At 44.7% G+C, this 25,086-nt stretch overlaps 2 protein-coding genes across 3 annotated transcripts in view; one reads left to right on the forward strand and one right to left on the reverse strand.

Annotated features, from left to right (window-relative positions):
• TSTD2 (thiosulfate sulfurtransferase like domain containing 2) overlaps positions 1-7,855 on the reverse strand; it is a 131,613-nt gene extending 123,758 nt beyond the window's left edge. Inside the window, exons 1-2 of one of the 2 annotated variants that reach the window (XM_068234321.1) lie at positions 7,737-7,855; positions 7,402-7,492 (exon numbers count right to left, since the gene is read on the reverse strand). In XM_068234321.1, the coding sequence (XP_068090422.1) occupies positions 7,402-7,426 (25 nt within the window). In that variant the 5' untranslated portion in view covers positions 7,427-7,492; positions 7,737-7,855. Of the gene's footprint in view, positions 1-7,401; positions 7,512-7,736 lie in introns of both variants that reach the window. The other variant, XM_068234322.1, reaches the window with a different exon arrangement.
• Positions 1-12,027, forward strand: part of NCBP1 (nuclear cap binding protein subunit 1) — a 67,235-nt gene extending 55,208 nt beyond the window's left edge. Inside the window, exons 19-23 of the mRNA XM_068234319.1 lie at positions 1,922-2,025; positions 5,116-5,230; positions 7,433-7,555; positions 11,230-11,343; positions 11,431-12,027. Of these exons, the coding sequence (XP_068090420.1) occupies positions 1,922-2,025; positions 5,116-5,230; positions 7,433-7,555; positions 11,230-11,343; positions 11,431-11,544 (570 nt within the window). The 3' untranslated portion in view covers positions 11,545-12,027. The remainder of the gene's footprint in view (positions 1-1,921; positions 2,026-5,115; positions 5,231-7,432; positions 7,556-11,229; positions 11,344-11,430) is intronic.
• Positions 12,028-25,086: the final 13,059 nt, after the last annotated feature.

Genomic DNA, 25,086 nt, shown 5'->3' on the forward strand with positions numbered 1-25,086 from the left:
ATGTCAGCAGACGAGCGGGCGGAAGGGAGCCGGGACACAAACAGCTGATGATCTTCCAGCACCGCTGTGATGAGAGAGGCGCCCCAGACAGCGCAGCTTCAGAGGAGGTCTACTTCTACATCCTGCCGCCCAAGGCCAAGGCCTTGGTGGCCTGCCCACAAATCCGGCCATGAGTATATGTAGCCAGAGGTATATGTGCCCAGTATATGTAGCCAGGGGTATATGTAGCCAGAGATATGTCCCCAGTATATGTAGGCAGGGGTATATGTGCCCAGTATATGTCGTCAGGGGGTATATATGTCACCAGTATATGTAGGTGACATGTGGCAGCAGCCAGCAAGTCCCCCGGGCCGGCCCCCATTTCCACCCACCTCCGGCTCCATCCACTGCAGGCAGCTCTGCTCAGACAGACAGCACAACATACTTGCGCGTGTGGGGTTCGGGTCGGTGACAGTGATCCGCTGTCCGCACTCTTCCTCGCAGCCTCGCAGCTCTGAGAGTCGTCCTTCTCCCTCCCTGGCTGGCCGGAACTATACAGTAAGTGTCGGCCCGGCCGCCAGGGAGGATCAATGGGCCGCCACATAGTCCCCCTCCTCACCAGCCGCCTTATCAGAGGAGGGGGGCCGGAGGAGGCGGCGCTGTTCTAAAATTATTGGGGTGGGCGGGAGGACCTGGGAGGGGGGGCCTGGACGGCATCATAATTAATTAAAAAAAAAAAAAAAAAAAGTCCCCTGACTCGCACGGGCCCCCTGTGGCGTAGGGGCCCCATAGCAACGCTATGGTGGCTATACCGAATGCTACGCCACTGCGCCTGGGAGTTCTGGCATGGGGGCCTTCATAACGTAGTGTGCGCCTTAATGGTTGAGCTGAAACTTCAGTACTCGCATCTGACAAATCTTTTTTCAGTTCCTCAGCAGTCACACGGGGATTTTTCTCCACTTTGCGCTTCAGGTAGCGCACAGCAGTCGAAGTCAGCATCTTCTTTCTGCCACGACCAGGTAGCGTTTTAACGGTGCCCTTTGCCTTGAATTTGCGAATGATGCTTCCTATGGTGTCTCTTGGTATGTTTAACATCTTTGCAATCTTCTTATAGCCATTGCCCTTCCTGTGAAGAGAAATCGCCTCTTCTCTTGTCTTCCTGGACCATTCTCTTGACTTGACCATGTTTGTAAACACACCAGTATATGTCTAGAAGGAACTGAGTATCACAGTCATTTTAAATCTGCCTAATTGGTGCTTATTATGCTTGATTGCTGCTAGTTAACACCCAGAAAACACTTAAATGAACCTCTGTTCTTAAGAGTGGTAGTCTTTAAGGGGTTGAATAATTGTCAATGAAGAAATCACAAAAAAAATGTAATACTGTATTACAAAAACAATTGATGTCATTTTTCTTTAAAAAGTCCTTGTAAGATTTCATTCTGAACACAATCACAAATGTACACTAAATTCCCTAAAACACTTTACAGCATTGGGGGTTGAATAATTTTGAACACAACTGTAGGTTTAATGTATGCATCTTGGAATTTGGCATGAAGTGCATTTGATTGGCAAGTCTCTATTTTTTTATGTATTTTGGGGGCTGTAGATCATTTGCCTTACATTTACCCTGCCCTGAATGTTTACTACTCCATATCTGACACTAAAGATTTTGGTATAAACTATTAAATAGTTGTAGTCAGACCTCCATATTGGGAAGTAGAGTTCCCTTTTCACATTTAAATGGGTGTGCGCATTGGGGCCACCACTTGTGCTCAGTTCGCGCGTCTAACAAGGCCACCAGCAGGAGAATAGAGGGCACCCAGAGGATGTTGAAATTTAAGCTCCGTTCAGGTTCACTTTAAGTGTAATTTATTGCAAAATGAACAAATGTGTTCATTTACAAAACATTGTGACTAATTACGTTGTTGTATTTTTACAGATGACTGCAGTGCTTGTGGATAAGCTTATACGAACTCAAATTGTTGATTGTGCCGCTGTGGCCAACTGGATTTTTTCACCGGAGTTATCACATGACTTTCCAAGGTGATTCTCTCCTGCATTTAACTAATGTGGTTTGTCAGCATGAAAGCAAATATGAGCACTTAAAGTGGCATTTAACTCCCCACATCAGAAATTCTCTACCTTTTTTAGGTACATCGGGTCATTTAAAATCGTTCCCTGCTTTAAAAAAAATATATATTTCCACCCCCCCCCCCCCCCCCCCCCCTTTCCCGATTGCAATATAACTATGTACTGTAACCAACAATAGAAATCATGAATGTCGGGCAGAAATGCTCTACCTCTCTGCCCAGCCCCCTTGTTCTGCTTCCTTGCCACCCTTAAATAGAAAGCATAACCAAGAATTGAACTTCATCCCAATCAGTAGCTGATGCCCCCTTTCCCATGAGAAATATATTCCTTTTCACAAACGGATCATCAGGGGGCTCTGTATGGCTGATATTATGGTGAAACCCCTCCCACAGGAAACGGTGAGGACCATGGTCCTGGCAGTTTCCTGTCTGTGAACCTCATTGCATTGTGGGAAATAGCTGTTTACAGCTGTTTCCAACTGCCAAAAAAGCAAGCAGCAGCTACTTCAACTGACATCGCCTGCCAGCTGTAAAAATGTCACCATGTGATAAATGTCAGAATGTACACCAGGGAAAGGAAAGATTTTACAATGGGCAAACACTGACTAAATCATGTATACATAATTATTGTAAAAATGAAGCACTTTTGTTATTACATTATTTTTACTGGAGTTCCTCTTTAAAACCCATAAAAGAGAATATGCTAAGAAAATGCTATAAGAAGGCAACACAGTATGCATTAAAAAAAAAAAAATATTAAAAAATATGGAGTGAAAATGCACACGGACATATTTTGCTGTCATACTTCTACCTCTATCAGAGGACATGTAAGTTTGCAATTGTCAAATGAACCAGGAAGAAACTGGGAATGGTCAACTCAGGAAAAACACTTGTAAATGGAGGAGCCACTGCAGTAAGCAATAAAGTTGGGGCCACTCTTTTATCAGTGGCGGCGACACGCTGTGGCTTACCCAGGCTTCAGCCCCAGCTGGCGACTCATTAGCACCCCGCCGAGTCCGACCCGACAGTGACGACGAGCCTGGCTGGGAGTCTGAATGGGAGGAGCTGAGGAGGGCTTGGGCTGGCACTGACTGGCTGTCACTCACCACACCACCCACCACCAGCAATCAGTCACCGCCACCCCCGCCCTGTCCCGGGTGCTGCTGCTAGTACGCTCTACGCGTATGTCACGTGACGTCACAGCGGCGGCATGCCGGCATCACGTGACGTGCAGCGTGTGCTCCTCCTCGCCCGCCTGCGCAGCTAGTAATTTCGCCACTGCACCCGCCCCGCATAGCCAGCCCAGCACGTGACTCATCGTCGCCGCCCGGTCAGTGCGACCCGACCCAGCCAGCCCAGGCATGGACGGTGGCACCCCACCCACGGTGACGGTGGTCAGCGGCAGCGCACACAGCCAGGTCCGTCCAACAGCGACTAGAGGCTAGAGTCTGCAGCTCAAGGTGGGTGCCCTGTCCTGCTGACTGTTCACTACTCCGGCAGCCAGGCCAGCCAATTTTTTTTTTTTTTTTTTGCACCAGTTTGACCAGGCACTGCAGGCAGCCACCCAGGCCCGAGCTGCCCTCCTGAGCCTAGCACCAGCACGGCCATCGGCCAGGCGGCACCACCACCCACACCAGACCTGGGGGACCCGCCAGGAGCCAGGCCTGATCTGCCCTGGGGCCCCCAGCATACCTACCACCACCAGCCAGGCCTGATCTGCCCTGGGGCCCCCAGCATACCTACCACCACCAGCCAGGCCTTAGCTGCCCTGGGGCCCCCAGCCTACCACCGCACCAGCCAGGCCTTAGCTGCCCTGGGGCCCCCAGCCTACCTATCACCACCAGCCAGGCCTTAGCTGCCCTGGGGCCCCCAGCCTGCCACCAGCCAGGCCTTAGCTGCCCTGGGACCCCCAGCCTACCTACCACCACCAGCCAGGCCTTAGCTGCCCTGGGACCCCCAGCCTACCACCGCACCTGCCAGGCCTTAGCTGCCCTGGGGCCCCCAGCCTACCACCACCAGCCAGGCCTGAGCCCTTCCACCCAGCCCACCGCCACTAGCCAGGCCTGAGCTGCCCTGGGGCCCCCAGCCCACCGCCACTAGCCAGGCCTGAGCTGCCCTAGGGCCCCCAGCCCACCGCCACTAGCCAGGCCTGAGCTGCCCTGGGGCCCCCAGCCTACCACCACCAGCCAGGCCTGAGCCCTTCCACCCAGCCCACCGCCACTAGCCAGGCCTGAGCTGCCCTGGGGCCCCCAGCCCACCGCCACTAGCCAGGCCTGAGCTGCCCTAGGGCCCCCAGCCCACCACCACCAGCCAGGCCTGAGCTGCCCTGGGGCCCCCAGCCCACCACCACCAGCCTGGCTACATATACTGGGGACAGCTATACACCTGGCTACCTATGCTGGGGACACTGGCTGTCTGTCATTACGTGCATTAACTGGTGAAAAGTTGTCTCTTATGTGCATTTACTGGGGAAACGCTGTCTGTCATTATGTGCATTTACTGGTGAAAAGCTGACTCTTATGTGCATTTACTGGTGAAAGGCTATTACTGGTGAAAGGCTATCTGTCATTATGTGCGTTTACTTCATTTTTTTTTATGTAACTACGTTAGCTGGTACAACTACATTACAGTTAGCCCCGCCCACATGACATCATGACCACGCCCAATCAGAATTGATAACTCTGGAATAGGAAGAATTACTATCCCCATCATTTCGCAGTTAGAGCGGAGTTGATGGGCCTTCAGGAACCATATTATTTGGGGCAATTTTTTCCCCCAACTCCAGAGTAGGAGCATTTGTTTTCCAATGGGAACACTAAGGTGTGCTCCTCAGAATTATTCCATGCATAGGCTATGTACGTATGTGTCTGATGAAAGGACACTACAGCAATATATGGACCAATGAAAATATTTTTGATCATAATAGTCTATTGAATTGAATTCTGGCCACACTGAATGCAATGCTTCTGCAACTAAAGTTAAAATTCATGTTTCTGTATTTCTTTTGTTTGTATTTACTTATGTTTTGTTATTTGCCTGGTAGGTTGTACGTTTGGGAGACCCTGCATTCTACAATTAGGAAAATGAACAAACATGTTCAGAGAAAACAGAAGGAGTTGGAAGATGCAAAGCAACGACTGGCCAAACAACACAAACGTGTAAGTGGCTTGGCATTGATAAGTAATGAGCATGATTTGTTTTCCTAGAGACAAGGGTTTATGATAAGGTTTGAATAAATGTCTGTATACTTTCTCTAGTGTCAAATGTGTATATGTGCTTTAGATTTCCTTATTGACACTGTTGTACACTGGGGTTCCAAAACATAGCATTTGGTGTAATCAGCAGTGCTTGTTTTGAGGAACTCCACGCTGCATAGGCCAAGGACCGGTCAAACTAGCAAAACTAAATACAGTACAACTTTATGAACTTATACTGGAGCGGAGTTGCCCAAAGTATGAAAAATAATAGAGCTCGTTTCTCCACGTCACGGATAGAGTTGATAAGATTAATGGTGCCCATACATGGTACAATTTTTTTCATCCAATCTTACCATTTCTAGGTAGTATAAGGGTAAATTAAGTGAATTTGCTGAAAGGATAATTTAGGCAGTTCCCCTATATTACATATAAATGGTAAGATTGGATGAAAAAAAAATTGCCCCATGTATGGGCACCATAAGAATTACATATGCTTATCTCTCTAAAGGTGGCCACTAACTATACAATCTTTTTCATCGGATTTTACCAAATCTATGTAGTATAAGGGTAAAGTGAATGAATGGATAATTTGGGCAGTTACCTTATATTACATAGAAATGGTAAGATTGGATGAAAAAGATTGTATCGTTAGTGGCCAGCTTTAGTAGGATCAACAAGGTCCTACGTTCCAGAAGTAGTCCCAGAAGTACTTCAGACAATGATGTATTCAAATAACAAAAGGACTTTATTGTGCACTTTATGGTGGCCATACATGGTAGAATAAAAACGTTCGGTTATCCCGTTTATTCAATCTAAATGATTGAATCGAATGAAAGTTGAAAATATTTTTTTTTTTTCGATCAAGAAATTTTAATGATTATTCGGATTTTTTTTCGAAAAAACGGATCGGACATGCTGGAAAAACCTTTATATTCGATCTAACGGAATAATCGAACTAAATGCAGATAAAGAAACCACCTCTATTTTTCGTTTTTTGGGGGCTTCCTTTCCAGTATAAGTTCATGCTTTAAAAACCCTTGCATAGGGGATGTACCCTCGGATGTAACTTTTTGGAGCTGCGACCACCACCATACCATCACAAGGCCGAGTGGGGACAGTACCTCACCACATGCACTTGAGAGTGGTTGCCTCATAAGCAACCTACCCTTATGAATATATTTGTACTGTTTGCTGTTTTACTCTCCCGACCTGATACTACACCAGATTGGGCGACCAGTGTTCCTTTGTGTTTTTTCCTCTAAGCTATGAATACAGCTGTAGCGGATTGCCTAAAGATACATGACACTTATCATACATATTCAAATCGGGGCTCACAAAAAGCATAATCTGTCATCTTCAACCCCCCCACCCCCTCCCCCCAAAAATCTTAATCATTTAATACTGATAAATGATTAGTACTGATAAAGTTATTGTCAAATGAATGGGAGCAGTGCTGAAATGTCAAGAGAAAACAATCGTGTGGTCAGAAGTGGCGAATGACAGGCAGATAGCAATGGCGGGTAGATACCGGACATCCAAATTCCATCAAGACAGTACATAGCTAGGCATAGTGTTCCACTGAAGCCACATTATGCAGAGTGCCCTCAAAACTAAAATATGCAGAACTCCCGTGAATTTTGAACTACCATAATACTCTCCAAATATCCCAGTGACCCCCAAGCATTGGTGTTCATTGGTGACTATGAAAGACACCATACTTATAGAAATATGTCTGCCACGGACTGAGACCTATTCGGGAGAAATCAGTACTCCAGCGATAGGTCTGTGTGATCTAATTTTCTTGACCCCTGCCATGAAATTCATGCAGAATCGGTGAAGACCTGTTCACACTAGCAACAGTGCACACCACCCTGCAGCTTCCTCTCACCGCTGCTGCCTGGAGTTCCCTTACCTTGCAAAAGTGTTGTTAAACAAAAATGTGCCCTGCAGCACTTTGACGGTGTGCAGCATAGCAATTGGGGTACCCTGTCAGTCAACCGCACTGCAGAGCGGTTTGCATCTCTTGGTGCTAAGACACTACATGCTGACTTTGTATAGTGCATGCAGTATTCTTAATTTCCATGTTACTTAACTTGCGTAATGAAATTTGTACTCAGAAATATAAGCAGTACCTGATGTATTCATTAATGTGGTCATTTTCAGAGAGACAATGATGACGACAGTGGCAGGGAGGATGGACCTTTGGAAGAACAGATTGAGCGTCTGCAAGAGAAAGTGGAGTCTGCTCAAAGTGAACAAAAGAATCTTTTCCTTGTCATTTTCCAGGTAATAAGCCCAAACTGTAGGAAAATGCTACTTTATTTTCACAACGTTTTATCATGTCTTCACCTAATATTTTGTATGAAATGAACATACTCGTGTGTAGCTAACCATCCTTTCTGCAACTTAAAACCTTTTTTTGAGGATTTTTTTTCATTGGTGAGGAAAATGACAATCAACAACCTACCTGCGTAGCAGGTTTAGAAGTTTCCAAATAATGATGTAGCTCTAGTCTTTTGAGAATGGCAGCATTTTAAATTATCCCACTGAGTAGAAATTCAAAGCTATGAGAGTGACAGCAGTTTGAAAATTCCAACTGTCAAATTTACCTGCCATAAGGCAGTTTAGCTCCTGTTGATGTCAGGTGTATGAGATGGTATGGGGGTTAAGGTGGCAACAGACCATACAATTTTTTTTATTTTGATTCAATTCAAGCATTCCAATCCAATTTTCCTTGAGGTTTCTTTTTCTTTGAGGTACCACACACATTTTCGAGATTGCAGCAATTTTGAGATAAATGATGGTAAACTCGTAAAAAATTGGTTGGTTAGAAAAATCAAGGAAAAAAAAAAGTGAATAAAGTAAGTTTGGTATGTATTGAATAGTTTACATACAATTTTTTTTTTCTGGTTGAATACAATTTCACGATCAAAAGCAAATAAAAGCTTAAGATTTTTTGGGACACCTGATCGTATTTATTGAATTGGTGTAAAATTGGATCTTTTAATTGTATGGTGTGTGTGTGGCTCCTCTAGTGTTCCTGCCTGCCAACCATGAGGTTAGCGGCTCAAGTACCACCCATGACATGGAGAGGCAGGTATATACATCAACAGCCAATCAAATTGCACCTATAGTTTTCAGTGGATAGATTCAAACTACAGCATTTTATTTATTTATTTATTTTTGCAAACTCCATTCACCCAGTAGTATAAAAAAATACAGTGAGATTCAGCAGAAGTGCATATGTGTTAGCAAAACACTTGCACCCCTAAATAAGGAAATGAAAGCAATGTACAGCCCATTACGTATTGTTTACATACGTGTTTCCAAAAACTGCCTGGAATTGCGCGTACAGTGCAGTATGTGTTCACCCAGACATTTTTCACGCATTTAATGTCATGCATTACATAATTGGAAGCGCATCATTTGTACGAATTTAGCAATGCTGGCACATGTGCTTTTTGCGTAAATGCACGTTAGACCGCATCCTTCATTGTTTAAACGGTCCCAGATGGTCCAAACAATTTGAAAGAAAGTAACCCTTACAATTGGGCATTTAACAAAATCAGGTTACATTTACCATGGCAAAGTGTTACCAAGTAACATACCATGCACATCATCAAATTGAATAAGTTTGTGTTTACAGAAATGCCGATGTGCTTGAATTCATGGTTTCTGACCTGCTAGCACGGCACTGGGCTCATGTTTGTATTTATTTTGGAATTAGATTTCACTGTAAAGCTCATTTGTTTAAACCAATGCAACACAAGGGCTCTTTGCCCTGTAGTATAAAAGTCTGGGATTCAACAGTAGTGCATATTTATAATAACAAAACGCTTGCACCCCTAAAAAAGGAGATAACCATGTCCAGTCTGTAAGAGCCATTCCACGTTGTTTACACAGGTGGTTCCAAAAACGTTTTGAATTTCGTATACAGCATAGTATGTGTTCATGCAGACATTTTTTAAGCATTTATTATTGCCTTGCATTAGATAAGTGGACACCCGTCTTTTGTATGCATTTGGCTGTGCTGGCATGTGTGTTTGTGTGCTTTCTGCGCAAATGCACATTAGGATGCAATTGGAGAACATTTTTATCATATAAATGGTCCCCAGATGTCCATAACCTTGGTTAGAAGACAAAGCTCTGTCTAAAAACTACAGTGACATTAAAACAAAAATACTCTGGTGTGCTCCCTATTAGGGGCTTTACTCAACCTCCCCGCAGCTCAGAGATATAGGCCTACCTCCCCATGTCATGAGTGGAACTTGAACCAATAACCTTGCAGTTAGCAAGCAGTAACATTAAAGGACAACTGTGGTGAGAGAGAGATGGAGACTACCATATTTATTTCCTTTTAAGCAATACTAATTGCCTGGCAGCCCTGCTGATTCTCTGCCTCTAATACTTTTAGACATAGACCCTGAACAAGCATGCAGCAGATCAGATGTGACATTGGGCATGATTCGCAAAGCTTTTTCACCTGTTTTCCTGTGTTTTCACCTTCTCTATATTACTTTTTAAGCTACCAAAGAGCAAAAATATCATATAATTAAGGTAAGAACAGTAATATTGAAATCAGGAGCAACTTACTTTGAGTGATAGGTTATTTTTATTTATAAGGTGATAAATAAGTCACTTATGAGAAGTTTTGTGAATAGAGCCCATTGTCAGATCTGACGAGATTAGCTGCATGCTTTTTTCTGGTCCGATTCAGACGCTACTGCAGCCAAATAGATAATCAGGCCTACCAGGCAACTGGTATTGTTTTAAAGAAAATAAATATGGCAGCTTCTTCTCACTTCAGTTGTCCTTTAAAGGATACCCCAACTGACATGTGGCATAATGAGATAGACATGGGTATGTACAGTGCCTAGCACACAAATAACTATGCTGTGTTCCTTTTTTTCTTTCTCTGCCTGAAAGAGGTAAATATCAGGTATGTAAGTGGCTGACTCAGTCCTGACTCAGACAGGAAGTGACTACACTGTGACCCTCACTGATAAGAATTTCCCCCTTTTTTATCTTTCTTGCTCTCAGAAGCCATTTTCTTCTAGGAAAGTGTTTTATAGTTGGAATTTCTTATCAGTGATCGCCAGGGCGGCTGCGGGAGGGTTTTTTTTAAATAAAAAAAAAACGGTTTCATGCAGCCAACTGAAAGTTGGCTGCATGAAAGCCCACTAGAGGGCGCTCCGGAAGCGTCATTCTGATCACCTCCGGCGACCAGAATAAACAAGGAAGGCCGCAATGAGCAGCCTTTCTTGTTTTGCTTACATTGTTGCCATAGCGACGAGCAGAGTGACGTCATGGACGTCAGCCGCCTCCGATCCAGCCCTTAGCGCTGGCCGGAACTTTTGTTCCGGCTGCGCAGGGCTCGGGCGGCTGGGGGGACCCTCTTTCGCCGCTGCTCGCGGCCTTTCCATGTCAGTTCACGGAGGGTGTCTCCGTGAACAGCCGGAGAGCCGCCAATCGCGGCTCGCCGGCAAAATGTAAACACGCGGGGATCGGCGATCCCCGGCCTCTGATAGGCGGAAGCCTATCCTTCAATGCGCAGGATGGAACTCCGTCCTGCGCATTACGGAGAGAGGGAGGGAGGTAAGAAGGCAGAGGGCGGAAATGGCTGCGGAGGGGGGCTTTGAGGAGCCCCCCCCCCCCCCCCCCGCAAAACGCAGATGGCCGGCGGCGATCAGACCCCCCGGCAGGACATCCCCCTAGTGGGGAAAAAAGGGGGGGGGAAGTCTGATCGCCCTGGCATAATACTGATCTGTGCTGCGGGCTGGAGAGCCTACGCAGCACAGATCAGGCAAATCACCCCTGGTCGGCAAGTGGTTAATGCTGCTGATTTGACTATGAATGATTGATGTATTGGAGGAGGGCTATGTCCATTTTTTTTCTTTCTATTCCCTTCTCAGGTACACGGTAAATCATTTATAGATGTTAAACAACTTGTTCTTTTTCAGCGCTTTATCATGATTCTAACAGAGCACTTAGTGCGCTGTGAAACTGGAGGGATTGACGTTGTCACTCCATGGTACAAGATCTGCATTGAGAGGCTTCAGCAAATCTTCCTGCAGGTCAGTCAAACTTTCTTGAGCATAACCATGAGGGTGTTTACTGCTGCTAGACGGGACCTGTCATAACCACATCTTTGTTTCTTTCAGCATCATCAGATTATCCAGCAGTATATGGTGACATTGGAAAACCTGCTTTTCACAGCAGAATTGGATCATCACATCCTGACTGTCTTTCAGCAGTTCTGTGCACTACAAGCTTAATAAGGACACTGGGAAATTCTCTGCACCTTACTGCTTTACAGAGCTGGAGACTTATGAGACACGTTGCAGTGTTTTTAATGACAATACATAATAAGTGTGGTTCTAGTAGATTAAAAAAAGATTTTTTTTTCTTTGCTAGTATTTAAAATGACCTGGCTTCAGTTTTGGAATGAACTATGAATTCTAGCATAAGAATCCCCTTGTTTTGGATGATCCATGTTGCTTTAGCATCTACATGGGTCTGCATTTCCCTCTCATCATTGTAGTCCTGTCTAAAATATTTTAATGTATAACTAGCCCTTCTTGTTAAAATGTGAAGTAAGGAATCCAAATTTGTAAAGGGGCTATTATGTTGATGGCTTTTATTATCTACAAAGCATACTGAACTCGTGAATTTTTTTTTTTTTAGACTTCTTCACCATAAAATGTCTTATTTTTGACAAATGTTTCAATTTGAATACAAAAGCTACTTTGTTTTTAAAACTGGCTTTGTGCGTTTCTTTTTATCCTGCTACTTACTGTTTGTATGTTGGGTATATTTTACAAGACCGCATATTTAAGAGGCCTCCCTGGAGTCCAGCTTTGATTTTGTACCATTTCTGGGCGGGTCATAATACTGCTTTGTAAAAGTAAGCAGCCTAGAATATGAAGAATCGGAAAACCAAACATACAGCGTAGAATTTGGAGAATTGAAAACCAAACTTACAACATTGATGCAAGATTATTTGTCAGCCCTGATCAGCAGAAGTCTTTATTATTCCTATGGCTTAATTTCCCTCCTTCATACACTATCAATAACCCTGATGTTGCAAAAAGCCCATAAATAACCTAATTCTGAGCTAAACCATAGCTGTCATCACATTACTGATGCTGCTCATTGCAGTTTCTGTGTGCAAGCTGACAGAACGGGCCACTGACCTCCTCACACTCAAGATTCTGGAAGGTGGACATGGTTGGCATGATGGTGTGTTTGCTTTGGTGATAATAGAGTGGGTGGGGATTCTGCCATAGGAAAGTCAACAAGTCATTTGGTAGGATGAAGCAGGAGCATTGCAACCACTGTTGTTTGGCTCTGAATTAACCACTTCCCGACCGCCTAACGCACAGGGGCGGCCGGGAAGTGGAGCCCTGAAGGACCGGCTCACCCACAGAGGCGGCGGTCCTTCTAAGGGCATGGGCGGAGCGATTGCGTCATCCGTGACGCGATCCTCCGCAGGCTACTGTCACCGCTCGCCCGCCGCAACATCCCGCCGGCTATACGGAAGCGCCGGCGGGATGTTAACCCCGCGATCGCCGCATACAAAGTGTATAATACACTTTGTAATGTTTACAAAGTGTATTATACAGGCTGCCTTCTGCCCTGGTGGTCCCAGTGTCCGAGGGACCACCAGGGCAGGCTGCAGCCACCCTAGTCTGCACCCAAGCACACTGATTTCTCCCCCCCCTGCCCCAGATCGCCCACAGCACCCATCAGACCCCCCCCTGCCCACCCCCCAGACCCCTGTTTGCACCCAATCACCCCCCCTAATCACCCATCAATCACTCCCTGTCACTATCTGTCAACGCTATTTTTTTTTTATCCCCCCCCCCCCCCCCGCTCCCTGCCCCCTCCTGATCACCCCCCACCCCTCAGATTCTCCCCAGACCACCCCCCCCCCCCCTGTTTACTGTATGCATCTATCCCCCTGATCACCTGTCAATCACCCCCTGTCACTGCCACCCATCAATCAGCCCCTAACCTGCCCCTTGCGGGCAATCTGATCACCCCCCCACACCAATAGATCGCCCGCAGATCCGACATCAGATCACCTCCCAAATCCATTGTTTACATCTATTCTCTCCTCTAAACGCCCACTAATTACCCATCAATCACCCATCAATCACCACCTGTCACTTTTACCTATCAGATCAGACCCTAATCTGCCCCTTGCGGGCACCCAATCACCCGCCCACACGCTCAGATTGCCCTCTGACCCCCCCCTTATCAATTCACCAGTGCATTAATTACATCTGTTCTTCCCTGTAATAACCCACTGATCACCTGTCAATCACCTGCCAATCACCTATCACCCATCAATCACCCCCTGTCACTGCCACCCAACAATCAGCCCCTAACCTGCCCCTTGCGGGCAATCTGATCACCCACCCACACCAATAGATCGCCCGCAAACCCGCCGTCAGATTACCTCCCAAATGTATCGTTTACATCTGTTATCTTCTCTAATCACCCATCAATCACCCCCTATCACCACCTGTCACTGTTACCTATCAGATCAGACCCTAATCTGCCCCTTGCGGGCACCCAATCACCCGCCCACACGCTCAGATTGCCCTCAGACACCCCCCCCCCCCCCCTTATCAATTCGCCAGTGCATTAATTACATCTGTCCTTCCCTGTAATAACCCACTGATCACCTGTCAATCACCTGCCAATCACCTATCACCCATCAATCACCCCCTGTCACTGCCACCCAACAATCAGCCCCTAACCTGCCCCTTGCGGGCAATCTGATCACCCACCCACACCAATAGATCGCCCGCAAACCCGCCGTCAGATTACCTCCCAAATGTATCGTTTACATCTGTTATCTTCTCTAATCACCCATCAATCACCCCCTATCACCACCTGTCACTGTTACCTATCAGATCAGACCCTAATCTGCCCCTTGCGGGCACCCAATCACCCGCCCACACGCTCAGATTGCCCTCAGACACCCCCCCCCCCCCCCCCTTATCAATTCGCCAGTGCATTAATTACATCTGTCCTTCCCTGTAATAACCCACTGATCACCTGTCAATCACCTGCCAATCACCTATCACCCATCAATCACCCCCTGTCACTGCCACCCAACAATCAGCCCCTAACCTGCCCCTTGCGGGCAATCTGATCACCCACCCACACCAATAGATCGCCCGCAGATCCGACATCAGATCACCACCCAAGCGCAGCGTTTACATCTATTCTCTCCTCTAAACACCCACTAATTACCCATCAATCACCCCCTATCACCACCTGTCACTGTTACCTATCAGATCAGACCCTAATCTGCCCCTTGCGGGCACCCAATCACCCGCCTACACACTCAGATTGCCCTCAGACCCCCCCTTATCAATTCGCCAGTGCAATATTTACATCTGTCCTTCCCTGTAATAACCCACTGATCACCTGCCAATCACCTATCACCCATCAATCACCCCCTGTCACTGCCACCCATCAATCACCCGCTGTCACTGCCACCCATCAATCAGCCCCTAACCTGCCCCTTGCGGGCAAACTGATCACCCACCCACACCAATAGATCGCCCGCAGATCCGACATCAGATCACCACCCAAGCGCAGTGTTTCCATCTATTCTCTACCCTAAACACCCACTAATTACCCATCAATCACCCCCTGTCACTGCTACCTATCAGATTAGACCCCTATCTGCCCCTAGGGCACTCAATCACCCGCCCACACCCTCAGAATGCCCTCAGACCCCAGCCCTGATCACCTCGCCAGTGCATTGCTTGCATCTATTCCCCCCTCTAATCACACCTTGAGACACCCATCAATCACCTCCTGTCACCCCCTAGCACACCTACCCATCAGATCAGGCCCCAATTTGCCCCGTGTGGGCTCCTGATCACTCGGCCAAACCCTCAGATCCCCCTCAGACCCCCTTCCGATCACCTCCCCAGTGCATTGATTGCATCTATTTTCCCCTCTAACCACCCCCTGAGACACCCATCAATCACCTCCTGTCACCCCCCTAGCACTCCTATCCATCAGATCAGGTCCAATACAACCTGTCATCTAAAAGGCCACCCTGCTTATGACCGGTTCCACAAAATTCGCCCCCTCATAGACCACCTGTCATCAAAATTTGCAGATGCTTATACCCCTGAACAGTCATTTTGAGACATTTGGTTTCCAGACTACTCACGGTTTTGGGCCTGTAAAATGCCAGGGCGGTATAGGAACCCCACAAGTGACCCCATTTTAGAAAAAAAAGACACCCCAAGGTATTCTGTTAGGTGTATGACACGTTCATAGAAGATTTTATTTTTTGTCAAAAGTTAGCGGAAATTAATTTTTATTGTTTTTTTTTTCACAAAGTGTCATTTTTCACTAACTTGTGACAGAAAATAAAAACTTCTATGAACTCGCCATACACCTAACGGAATACCTTGGGGTGTCTTCTTTCTAAAATGGGGTCACTTGTGGGGTTCCTATACTGCCGTGGCATTTTAGGGGCCCTAAACCGCGAGGAGTAGTCTAGAAAACAAATGCTTCAAAATGACCTGTGAATAGGACGTTGGGCACCTAGGCTGCAAAAAAGTGTCACACATGTGGTACCGCCGTACTCAGGAAAAGTAGTATAATGTGTTTTGGGGTGTATTTTTACACATACCCATGGTGGGTGGGAGAAATTTCTATGTAAATAGACAATTGTGTGTACAAAAATCAAACAATTGTCATTTACAGAGATATTTCTCCCACTTAGCATGGGTATGTGTAAAAATACACCCCAAAACGCATTATACTACTTCTCCTGAGTACGGCGGTACCACATGTGTGGCACTTTTTTACACCCTAAGTACGCTAAGGGGCCCAAAGTCCAATGAGTACCTTTAGGATTTCACAGGTCATTTTGCGACATTTGGTTTCAAGACTACTCCTCACGGTTTAGGGCCCCTAAAATGCCAGGGCAGTATAGGAACCCCACAAATGACCCCATTCTAGAAAGAAGACACCCAAAGGTATTCCGTACGGAGTATGGTGAGTTCATAGAAGATTTTATTTTTTGTCACAAGTTAGCGGAAAATGACACTTTGTGAAAAAAAACTATTAAAATCAATTTCCGCTAACTTGTGACAAAAATAAAAACTTCTATGAGCTCACCATACTCCTAACGGAATACCTTGGGGTGTCTTCTTTCTAAAATGGGGTCATTAGTGGGGTTCCTATACTGCCCTGGCATTTTAGGGGCCCTAAACCGTGAGGAGTAGTCTTGAAACAAAAATGACCTGTGAAATCCTAAAGGTACTCATTGGACTTTGGGCCCCTTAGTGCAGTTAGGGTGCAAAAAAGTGCCACACATGTGGTATCGCCGTACTCGGGAGAAGTAGTACAATGTGTTTTGGGGTGTATTTTTACACATACCCATGCTGGGTGGGAGAAATACCTCTGTAAATGACAATCTTTTGATTTTTTTTTACACACAATTGTCCATTTACAGAGGTATTTCTCCCACCCAGCATGGGTATGTGTAAAAATACACCCCAAAACACATTGTACTACTTCTCCCGAGTATGGCGATACCACGTGTGGCACTTTTTTGCACCCTAACTGCGCTAAAGGGCCCAAAGTCCAATGAGTACCTTTAGGATTTCACAGGTCATTTTGAGAAATTTCGTTTCAAGACTACTCCTCACGGTTTAGGGCCCCTAAAATGCCAGGGCAGTATAGGAACCCCACAAATGACCCCATTTTAGAAAGAAGACACCCCAAGGTATTCCGTTAGGAGTATGGTGAGTTTATAGAAGATTTTATTTTTTGTCAAAAGTTAGCGGAAATTGATTTTAATTGTGTTTTTTCACAAAGTGTCATTTTCCGCTAACTTTTGACAAAAAATAAAATCTTCTATGAACTCACCATACTCCTAACGGAATACCTTGGGGTGTCTTCTTTCTAAAATGGGGTCATTTGTGGGGTTCCTATACTGCCCTGGCATTTTAGGGGCCCTAAACCGTAAGTAGTCTTGAAACGAAATTTCTCAAAATGACCTGTTAAATCCTAAAGGTACTCATTGGACTTTGGGCCCTTTAGCGCAGTTAGGGTGCAAAAAAGTGCCACACATGTGGTATCGCCGTACTCAGGAGAAGTAGTATAATGTGTTTTGTGGTGTATTTTTACACATACCCATGCTGAGTGGGAGAAAGATCTCTGTAAATGGACAATTGTGTGTAAAAAAAAAATTAACAAATTGTCATTTACAGAGATATTTCTCCCACCCAGCATGGGTATGTGTAAAAATACACCCCAAAACACATTATACTACTTGTCCTGAGTACGGCAATACCACATGTGTGGCACTTTTTTGCAGCCTAACTGCGCTAAGGGGTCCAAAGTCCAATGAGCACCTTTAGGCCTTACAGGGGTGCTTACAATTTAGCACCCCCCAAAATGTCAGGACAGTAAACACACCCCACAAATGACCCCATTTTGGAAAGTAGACCCTTCAAGGTATTCAGAGAGGGGCATGGTGAGTCTGTGGCAGATTTCATTTTTTTTTTGTCGCAAGTTAGAAGAAATGGAAACTTTTTTTTTTTTCTCACAAAGTGTCATTTTCCGCTTACTTGTGACAAAAAATAATATCTTCTATGAACTCACTATGCCTCTCAGTGAATACTTTGGGATGTCTTCTTTCCAAAATGGGGTCATTTGGGGGGTATTTATACTATCCTGGAATTCTAGCCCCTCATGAAACATGACAGGGGGTCAGAAAAGTCAGAGATGCTTGAAAATGGGAAAATTCACTTTTTGCACCATAGTTTGTAAACGCTATAACTTTTACCCAAACCAATAAATATACACTGAATGGGTTTTTTTCAATCAAAAACATGTTTGTCCACATTTTTCGCGCTGCATGTATACAGAAATTTTACTTTATTTGAAAAATGTCAGCACAGAAAGTTAAAAAAATCATTTTTTTGCCAAAATTCATGTCTTTTTTGATGAATATAATAAAAAGTAAAAATCGCAGGAGCAATCAAATAGCACCAAAAGAAAGCTTTATTAGTGACAAGAAAAGGAGCCAAAATTCATTTAGGTGGTAGGTTGTATGAGCGAGCAATAAACCGTGAAAGCTGCAGTGGTCTGAATGGAAAAAAAGTGGCCGGTCCTTAAAGAGACTCTGTAACAATTTTTTCAGCCTTAGTTCTTCTATCCTATGAGTTCCTATGCCTGTTCTAATGTGCTGGGGCTTACTGCAGCTCTTCCTAATTACACTGTCTCTGTAATAAATCAATGTATCTTTCCTCTGTCCTGTTTGTCGGGCTAAAGCTTGATTGTGTGGAATGTGCAGGGCTGCTTGTGATTGGTAGAAGCGATACACACCCTCTGCAGGCCCCCTGCATACTCACACACTATGCTTAGCTGAGCCTATTAGAAGCTGGTTAGTTTGTAAACATTGCCTAAAACTGTTAATTACAAGCCAGGATTGCAGCAGAGAGTGGCAGAAACAGCACAGAGGGGCACAGGAGAAAATAAGGAATAGAATGGTATGCTTTTTAGTGTAAGAATATTAGAGTACAGATTCTCTTTAAAGCGGATCCGAGATGAAAAACTAAATATAACAAGTGACTTGTCTATATATCTTATCTAAAGTTTAGATAGTTTACACAGCAAATCTATCTTCAAACAGCTTCAACAGTATATTAATATTTTTTCCTGTGATACAATGGGAGCAGACATGTTTTCTGCTTGTCACTATTACACAATCACACACACAGGCAAGCTTATCTGTATCTAGGCATGCTAATCTGCATATTCTGTGAAAACTCCACTCTTATCTCCTCCATTACACAGGCAACTGATCTGTATCTGCACTGCAGCTCTCAGATTGTGAAAACTCTGCCTCTGAAATCTATAGCTAGTAACACCTTTTTCACCTGCCCAGACTGAAATCCCACAATCCCTTGCAAGCGCCAAGGCACTCTGGAGAAGCTGTGGGTGTGGATTGTTTAGTTTATAGGAAATTAGGGTATTAAAACAAAACAAAACAAGTATTTGGCTTGAGGAATGCCCTATAAACTATATGTTAGGAACACAATTATGCAATGAGTAAAAGTTCATCTCGGATCCACTTTAAGGGGTAGAAAGCCCTAGGTCCTCAAGTGGTTAAAGGGAACCTTAACTGAGTTCAGAAAAAAAGTTTCACTTACCTGGGGCTTCCCCAGGCACCCTGCAGACCTGTGCCCATGGTGTCACTCACCGATCATCCGGTACATGGCTCAGTTTCGCTTTCAGCCGTGCATCTGGGGAAGTCCAGGTAAAAGTGAAATGTTGTTGTTTTTTTTTAACTAAGTTATGGTTTTCTTTAGGGATTTCTGGGATGATTTTTTTTGTACTATTGCAGTATGTTTAACCACTTGAGGACCCACCCTTTACCCCCCCTTAAGGACCAGCGCTGTTTTAGCTGATCTGTGCTGGGTGGGCTTTGCAGCCCCGAGCAAAAAAGTCACTGCTTCTTATAGTCCACACGCAGGGAGTTTGATTTGTGAATGCCTGCCAATAATACGAACCTCCAACCCACTGCAGTGTCGGGGACTCCCTGTACTGTGCCCATGCAAAGGGGCATAGAGGAGGAGACACAAAAGGTACAAAGGGGGCATAAGCCACAAGATGCCCATTCACCATGGATGTACCAAGTTTATACACACACACACACACACACACAACACACACGTTTTTGTGCTCTAAACATAGGTGCGTCTTATGGATATAGTCCGAAAAATGATATATATGTGTGTGTGTATATATATATATATATATATATATATATATTTTCTCGCATAGGCATAGTGCACACCAGAGCGGTTCGGCTGCGTTTTGCAATCCGCTTGCGGCTGCGGATACGCTTGGGTAATGTATTTCAATGGGCTGGTTCACACCAGAGCGGGAGGCGTTTTGCTGAAACGCATACTCCCGGGGTGAGGCATTTTTTGGATTGCGGATGCGTTTCTGCCTCAATGTTAAGTATAGGAAAAGCGCAAACCGCTCTGAAAAACGCCTGTTCAGAGCGGTTTTGCCGGCGTTTTTGTTACAGAAGCTGTTCAGTAACAGCTTTACTGTAACCATATATGAAATCTACTACACCAAAAACGCTTCACAAAACCGCAAAACGCTACAGAAAAAGCGTTTCAAAATCTGCTAGCATTTTGCGGATCTGCTAGCGGTTTTTGGTGTGCACCAGGCCATACTGACCATGAAAAACCAGGGCTTTCAATTGAGCTCTAATAACAGAAAGGAACACAAAATGGTGATATCTGGAGGATTAACCCTAACTATGGTTATTTCCGGATTTTAGGTTCTGAAAGCGGTGCAATTTTTTAACACTCTTATGCTTCATACACACTTGAGATAAGTCTTTAGAAAATGAAAGATCACAGACCAATTTTACCCCTTTCCATGTAGTATGAGAGCCATACTCTACACAGTCTATTCTATGGAGCTGAACTCCCCATCAGATAAAATCTTTGCAAGATGCTGCACACAAAGATGCCCGTACACACTCAAAAGATCATTATCTGCAAAAGATCTGTTGCTGCAAAAAATCCATTCCTACAAAATGCATTCATAGTCTATGAGATCTGCAGATCCTCATACACACTTGGTTTAACAGACTTCATCTGCATATCTGGCAATCATCTGCAGATCTGAAGATCCATCCTGGTGGATCTGATCTGCAGATGATCTGCAGATGATTGTCTGTTAAACCAAGTGTGTATGAGGATCTGCAGATCTCATAGACTATGAATGCATTTTGCAGGAATGGATTTTTTGCAGGAACAGATATTTTGCAGATAATGATCTTTTGAGTGTGTACGGGCATCTTTGTGTGCAGCATCCTGCAAAGATTTTATCTGATGGGGAGTGCAGCTCCATAGAACAGACTGTGTAGAGTATGGCTCTCATACTACATGGAAAGGGGTAAAATTGGTCTGTGATCTTTCATTTTCCAAAGACTTTTATCAAGTGTGTATGAAGCATTAGACCCTAAAAAAAAATATCATACTGCTAGATAGATCTGTGGCAGCCGTGCATATTACTCACCTCTGATGGATCCAGCTCGCGGTTACCGTTCTGAACTGTGGATTTCCAGCCCGAGCTTAACTCGGGGTTACCACTAAGCAGGTTAAAGTATGTACATACACATGCACCATAAATGTCTTCCTTTTGCATCTTGTGGACCATTTTAACATGATTAACATTTGTTAATACGTCTGGGAATTTAGAGCACTGAAAAAAGCCCACTAGCATAAAGCCATGTGCACATGCTAGATGGTTCTCTGGTGAGCTGACTGGTCAGGGACACCTCTGCTAAGAATATAGCAGGTGTCTGATGACCCTAATGTGTCAGAAAGAGATCAGGCCTGTCAAAGTGAAAGCTAAGGCTATTGTACTGCTCCTGCTCTCATCATTTCTCTGCCCTCCAAAGAAAAAGAAAGCATGGCTAGCTTGTTGTTCTTTAACAGTCTCCTCCCTTTGCTTACACCCCTCAAACTGTAACTGACAATTACGTTTTTGGGTCTTATCTTGCAGCTGTTCTACATTGTTGGGTGTAAATTTTGCCCATGATTCTACAGCTATGCCACTCAAGGAAGACTTCATGTCAATTTACCAGGGTTTTCATGTTATTTATTTTAAAGATTAATTTCTTATTTTAAAACGGGGCTGTCAGTCATAAAATCAAATTGGTCTGTTTATTATGCTGTCTACAATCTGACCCTGCATTGCAAGCATTCCAATATAATCAAATGTTTCTGCTCTTATTAATCTTCTCAGCCAGCTAGCTCCATTTGGTACATTGCTGAGGAGAGAGTGAGGCTTGTCATCCTCCCACAGTCCTGCTTCTCACTGATTGGCTGAGGGCAGTTCAGTGTGACAGCATATTTCTGCAGAAATTGCTGAAATCTATGCTGTTTATAAAGCAGGCTGGATATGACTGCAGTTTCTAGGAGAAAAAAAGATTGGGGGAATAAGATGGAGCTTGGGTTCAGTCAGAGGTAGTAAACATGGAAATGACCTGAAAGTGTTAGTATGGCTGTCCCTGCTGCTTTAAGAATGCATGTATTTCATTATTTTAGGGATTTGTGTGGTATTGCACACTTCTTGTAGTACATGGGAAATGGAAGCCAGCTGTGCTATATTTAACGTTATGAACTACATTTCTTAAAGAGAAGAGTACCTTAAAAGCCTGAATGCAAAAAACTGTTGGTTACGATCAGTACTCCCCACTAGGGATGGTTAATTAATAATTCCAAGTTGATGCATGATTTGCCCACAGCAAAAACAGAGCCGCTTGAGGTATGCTAAAGCACTTTTAGACAAGCTAGCTTTATTTTGGAATAAGGGACATATTGATTTCACTCAATATCAGCAGATTCTGGAGACCAATGTCCAGGAATCAGTGACAAAGCTGAAGCTGGGCTGGATCTTTCAACAATACAAAGACCCTAAACCTCTCAAAAAAAAAAAAAAGCAAAATGTATTAAACAAAGTAAATATTTGTATAAAAAAACAATTTGGGGAGGATCAGACCCCACCAACAGAGAGCTCTTTTGGGGGGGAATCACTTGTGTGCTGTGTTATGCGGCCCTGCAGCTTGGCCTTAAAGAGACACTGAAGCGAAAAAAAGATATGATTTGTATATGTAGCACAGCTAAGAAATAAAACATTAAGATCAGATACATCAGTGTAAAGGTAGCCATACACTGGTCGATTTGCCATTAGATCGACCAGCTGACAGATCCCTATCTGATCAGAGAGGGATCGTATGGCTGCCTTTACTGCAAACAGATTGTGAATCTGTTTCAGCCTGAAACCGATCACAATCTGTTGAGCTGCTCCTGCCGCCTGTCCCCCCCCCGTATACATAACCTAAAGCTGGCTCCGGGTCCTCTTCTCCGCGCTGCACCCCGCACCGCATCCCAGCGTACATTGTGTCACACCGTGACCAGGAAGTTCAAATAGAGTGCCCTCTATTTGAACTTCCTGGTCACTGCAGTGACACAGGAAGTTAATGTACGCTGGGATGGAAGCAGGAACAGAGCGGTGCAGCGCGGAGAACATGCCCGGGAGCCAGCGTCAGGTAATGTATACCTGATCGGATCGGCCGCCACTAGTGACGCGCTCCCTACCCGCGGGCGATCGACGGTATTTTTCCGCACGGCGCGATCGACGGACCGATCCGATTTCGGGATTAAATCGGATTGGCGGGTGCGTTTAGCGCAAACGATTGGCAGCAGATTCGATCCCAGTGATCGAATCTGCTGTCGAAACGGCCGCAAATCGGGCCAGTGTATGGCCAGCTTAATTGTTTCCAGTACAGGAAGAGTTAAACTACAGCTGTTATCTCTACGACTTTCAAAGTCGTGGAGAGGACTGTCGTCTGACTTTTATTATCTCAACTATAAGTGAACAGTTTTCTTTTTATCTGCTAGAGAAGAGGTCATTAGTTCACAGACTGCTCTGAAAGAATCATTTTGAATGCAGAGTGTTGTGTAATCTGCACATATTAGAGAATGATGAAATATTAGAAAACACACTATATACCTGAAAATAAAAATGAGAATATTTTCTTTGCTGCTAATCTTCTAGTAATTATTCATAGTACACAACCAATTCATTATATCATTTTTTTTCCACTTCAGTGTCTCTTTAAAGCTGCAGTGGCCAATTAACAATAAAAAGGCCTGGTCTTTAGGGGGGTTTAACACTGCGGTCCTCAAGTGGTTAAAAGTATGTAACATGAAATTCATCTAACTGCCAACGCTTAAAAATTAAAGACAACTGAAGTGAGAAGGATGTGTAGACTGCCATATTTATTCCCTTTAGTCATTGACTAAAACTAGTCCTTGGTAAGGGTACTTGAAAAAGGTACAGACCGGAACAAAGAACATCTATCAGGCCCTGGGCAATGTGACTGTGGGTACATGTAAGAGTGATGGGCAGGTACTCTTCAGGGGAATAAGGAGATTTTTCCTCTATTACACATTCTTCATGCACAATCTGAACCAGGTTTATGGGTGATAGACAACACCTCTGTGTTCAATGTGCACAACATTCTCAGTGGATTCCCTGCAGCTCTGTGGAGAGTGCATATGTAGAGTATAGTACTACTGTGTAACAAAGTAAACCTGAGACAGATGAAATTAAAGTTGTATACATACCTGGGGCTTCCTCCAGCCCACTTCAGGCTAATCAGTCCCTCGCTGCCCTCCTCTGCCACCTGGATCTTATGCTACAAGTCCAAGTACTTGAGCCATTCTGGCGTAGTGCACATGCACACACTCCGCTACTGCACTTGTGCAGCACTATTGTCGAAGGTGCAGAATGCTCCTGGCTGTAGGAGCTGCACGTGGCCTGACTGGCTGAATTACTGGGACTCATAGCAGAATATCTAGGTGGTGGAGGAGGACGGCAAGGAACTGATTAGCCTGAAGGGGGCTGGAGGAAGCCCCAGGTATGTATAAGGCTGCATTTCCAATTGTGCGGTGCAAATCGCCCGCGGTAAAAATTCGCATGCGGATGCAAATTTCACATGCGGGTGTATGCGAATTTGCATGGATGACTATGTATGCGAATTTAACCATGGCAGTGCTGGTGTGATTTTCCATTGTTTCTGTGCGAATTCACATACCCAAACCGCATGCAAATTTCCTATTAAATACATTGTATGCAATTCGCATAGCGGTATGTGAATTCTGATGGCTCTGCCATGCGAATTTTTTCTGCACAGAAAAACGCAAAGTAATCCTGACAAGTGGAAACAG

Source organism: Hyperolius riggenbachi, chromosome 1, assembly GCF_040937935.1.
Source record: "Hyperolius riggenbachi isolate aHypRig1 chromosome 1, aHypRig1.pri, whole genome shotgun sequence".
Classification (NCBI taxonomy): domain Eukaryota; kingdom Metazoa; phylum Chordata; class Amphibia; order Anura; family Hyperoliidae; genus Hyperolius; species Hyperolius riggenbachi.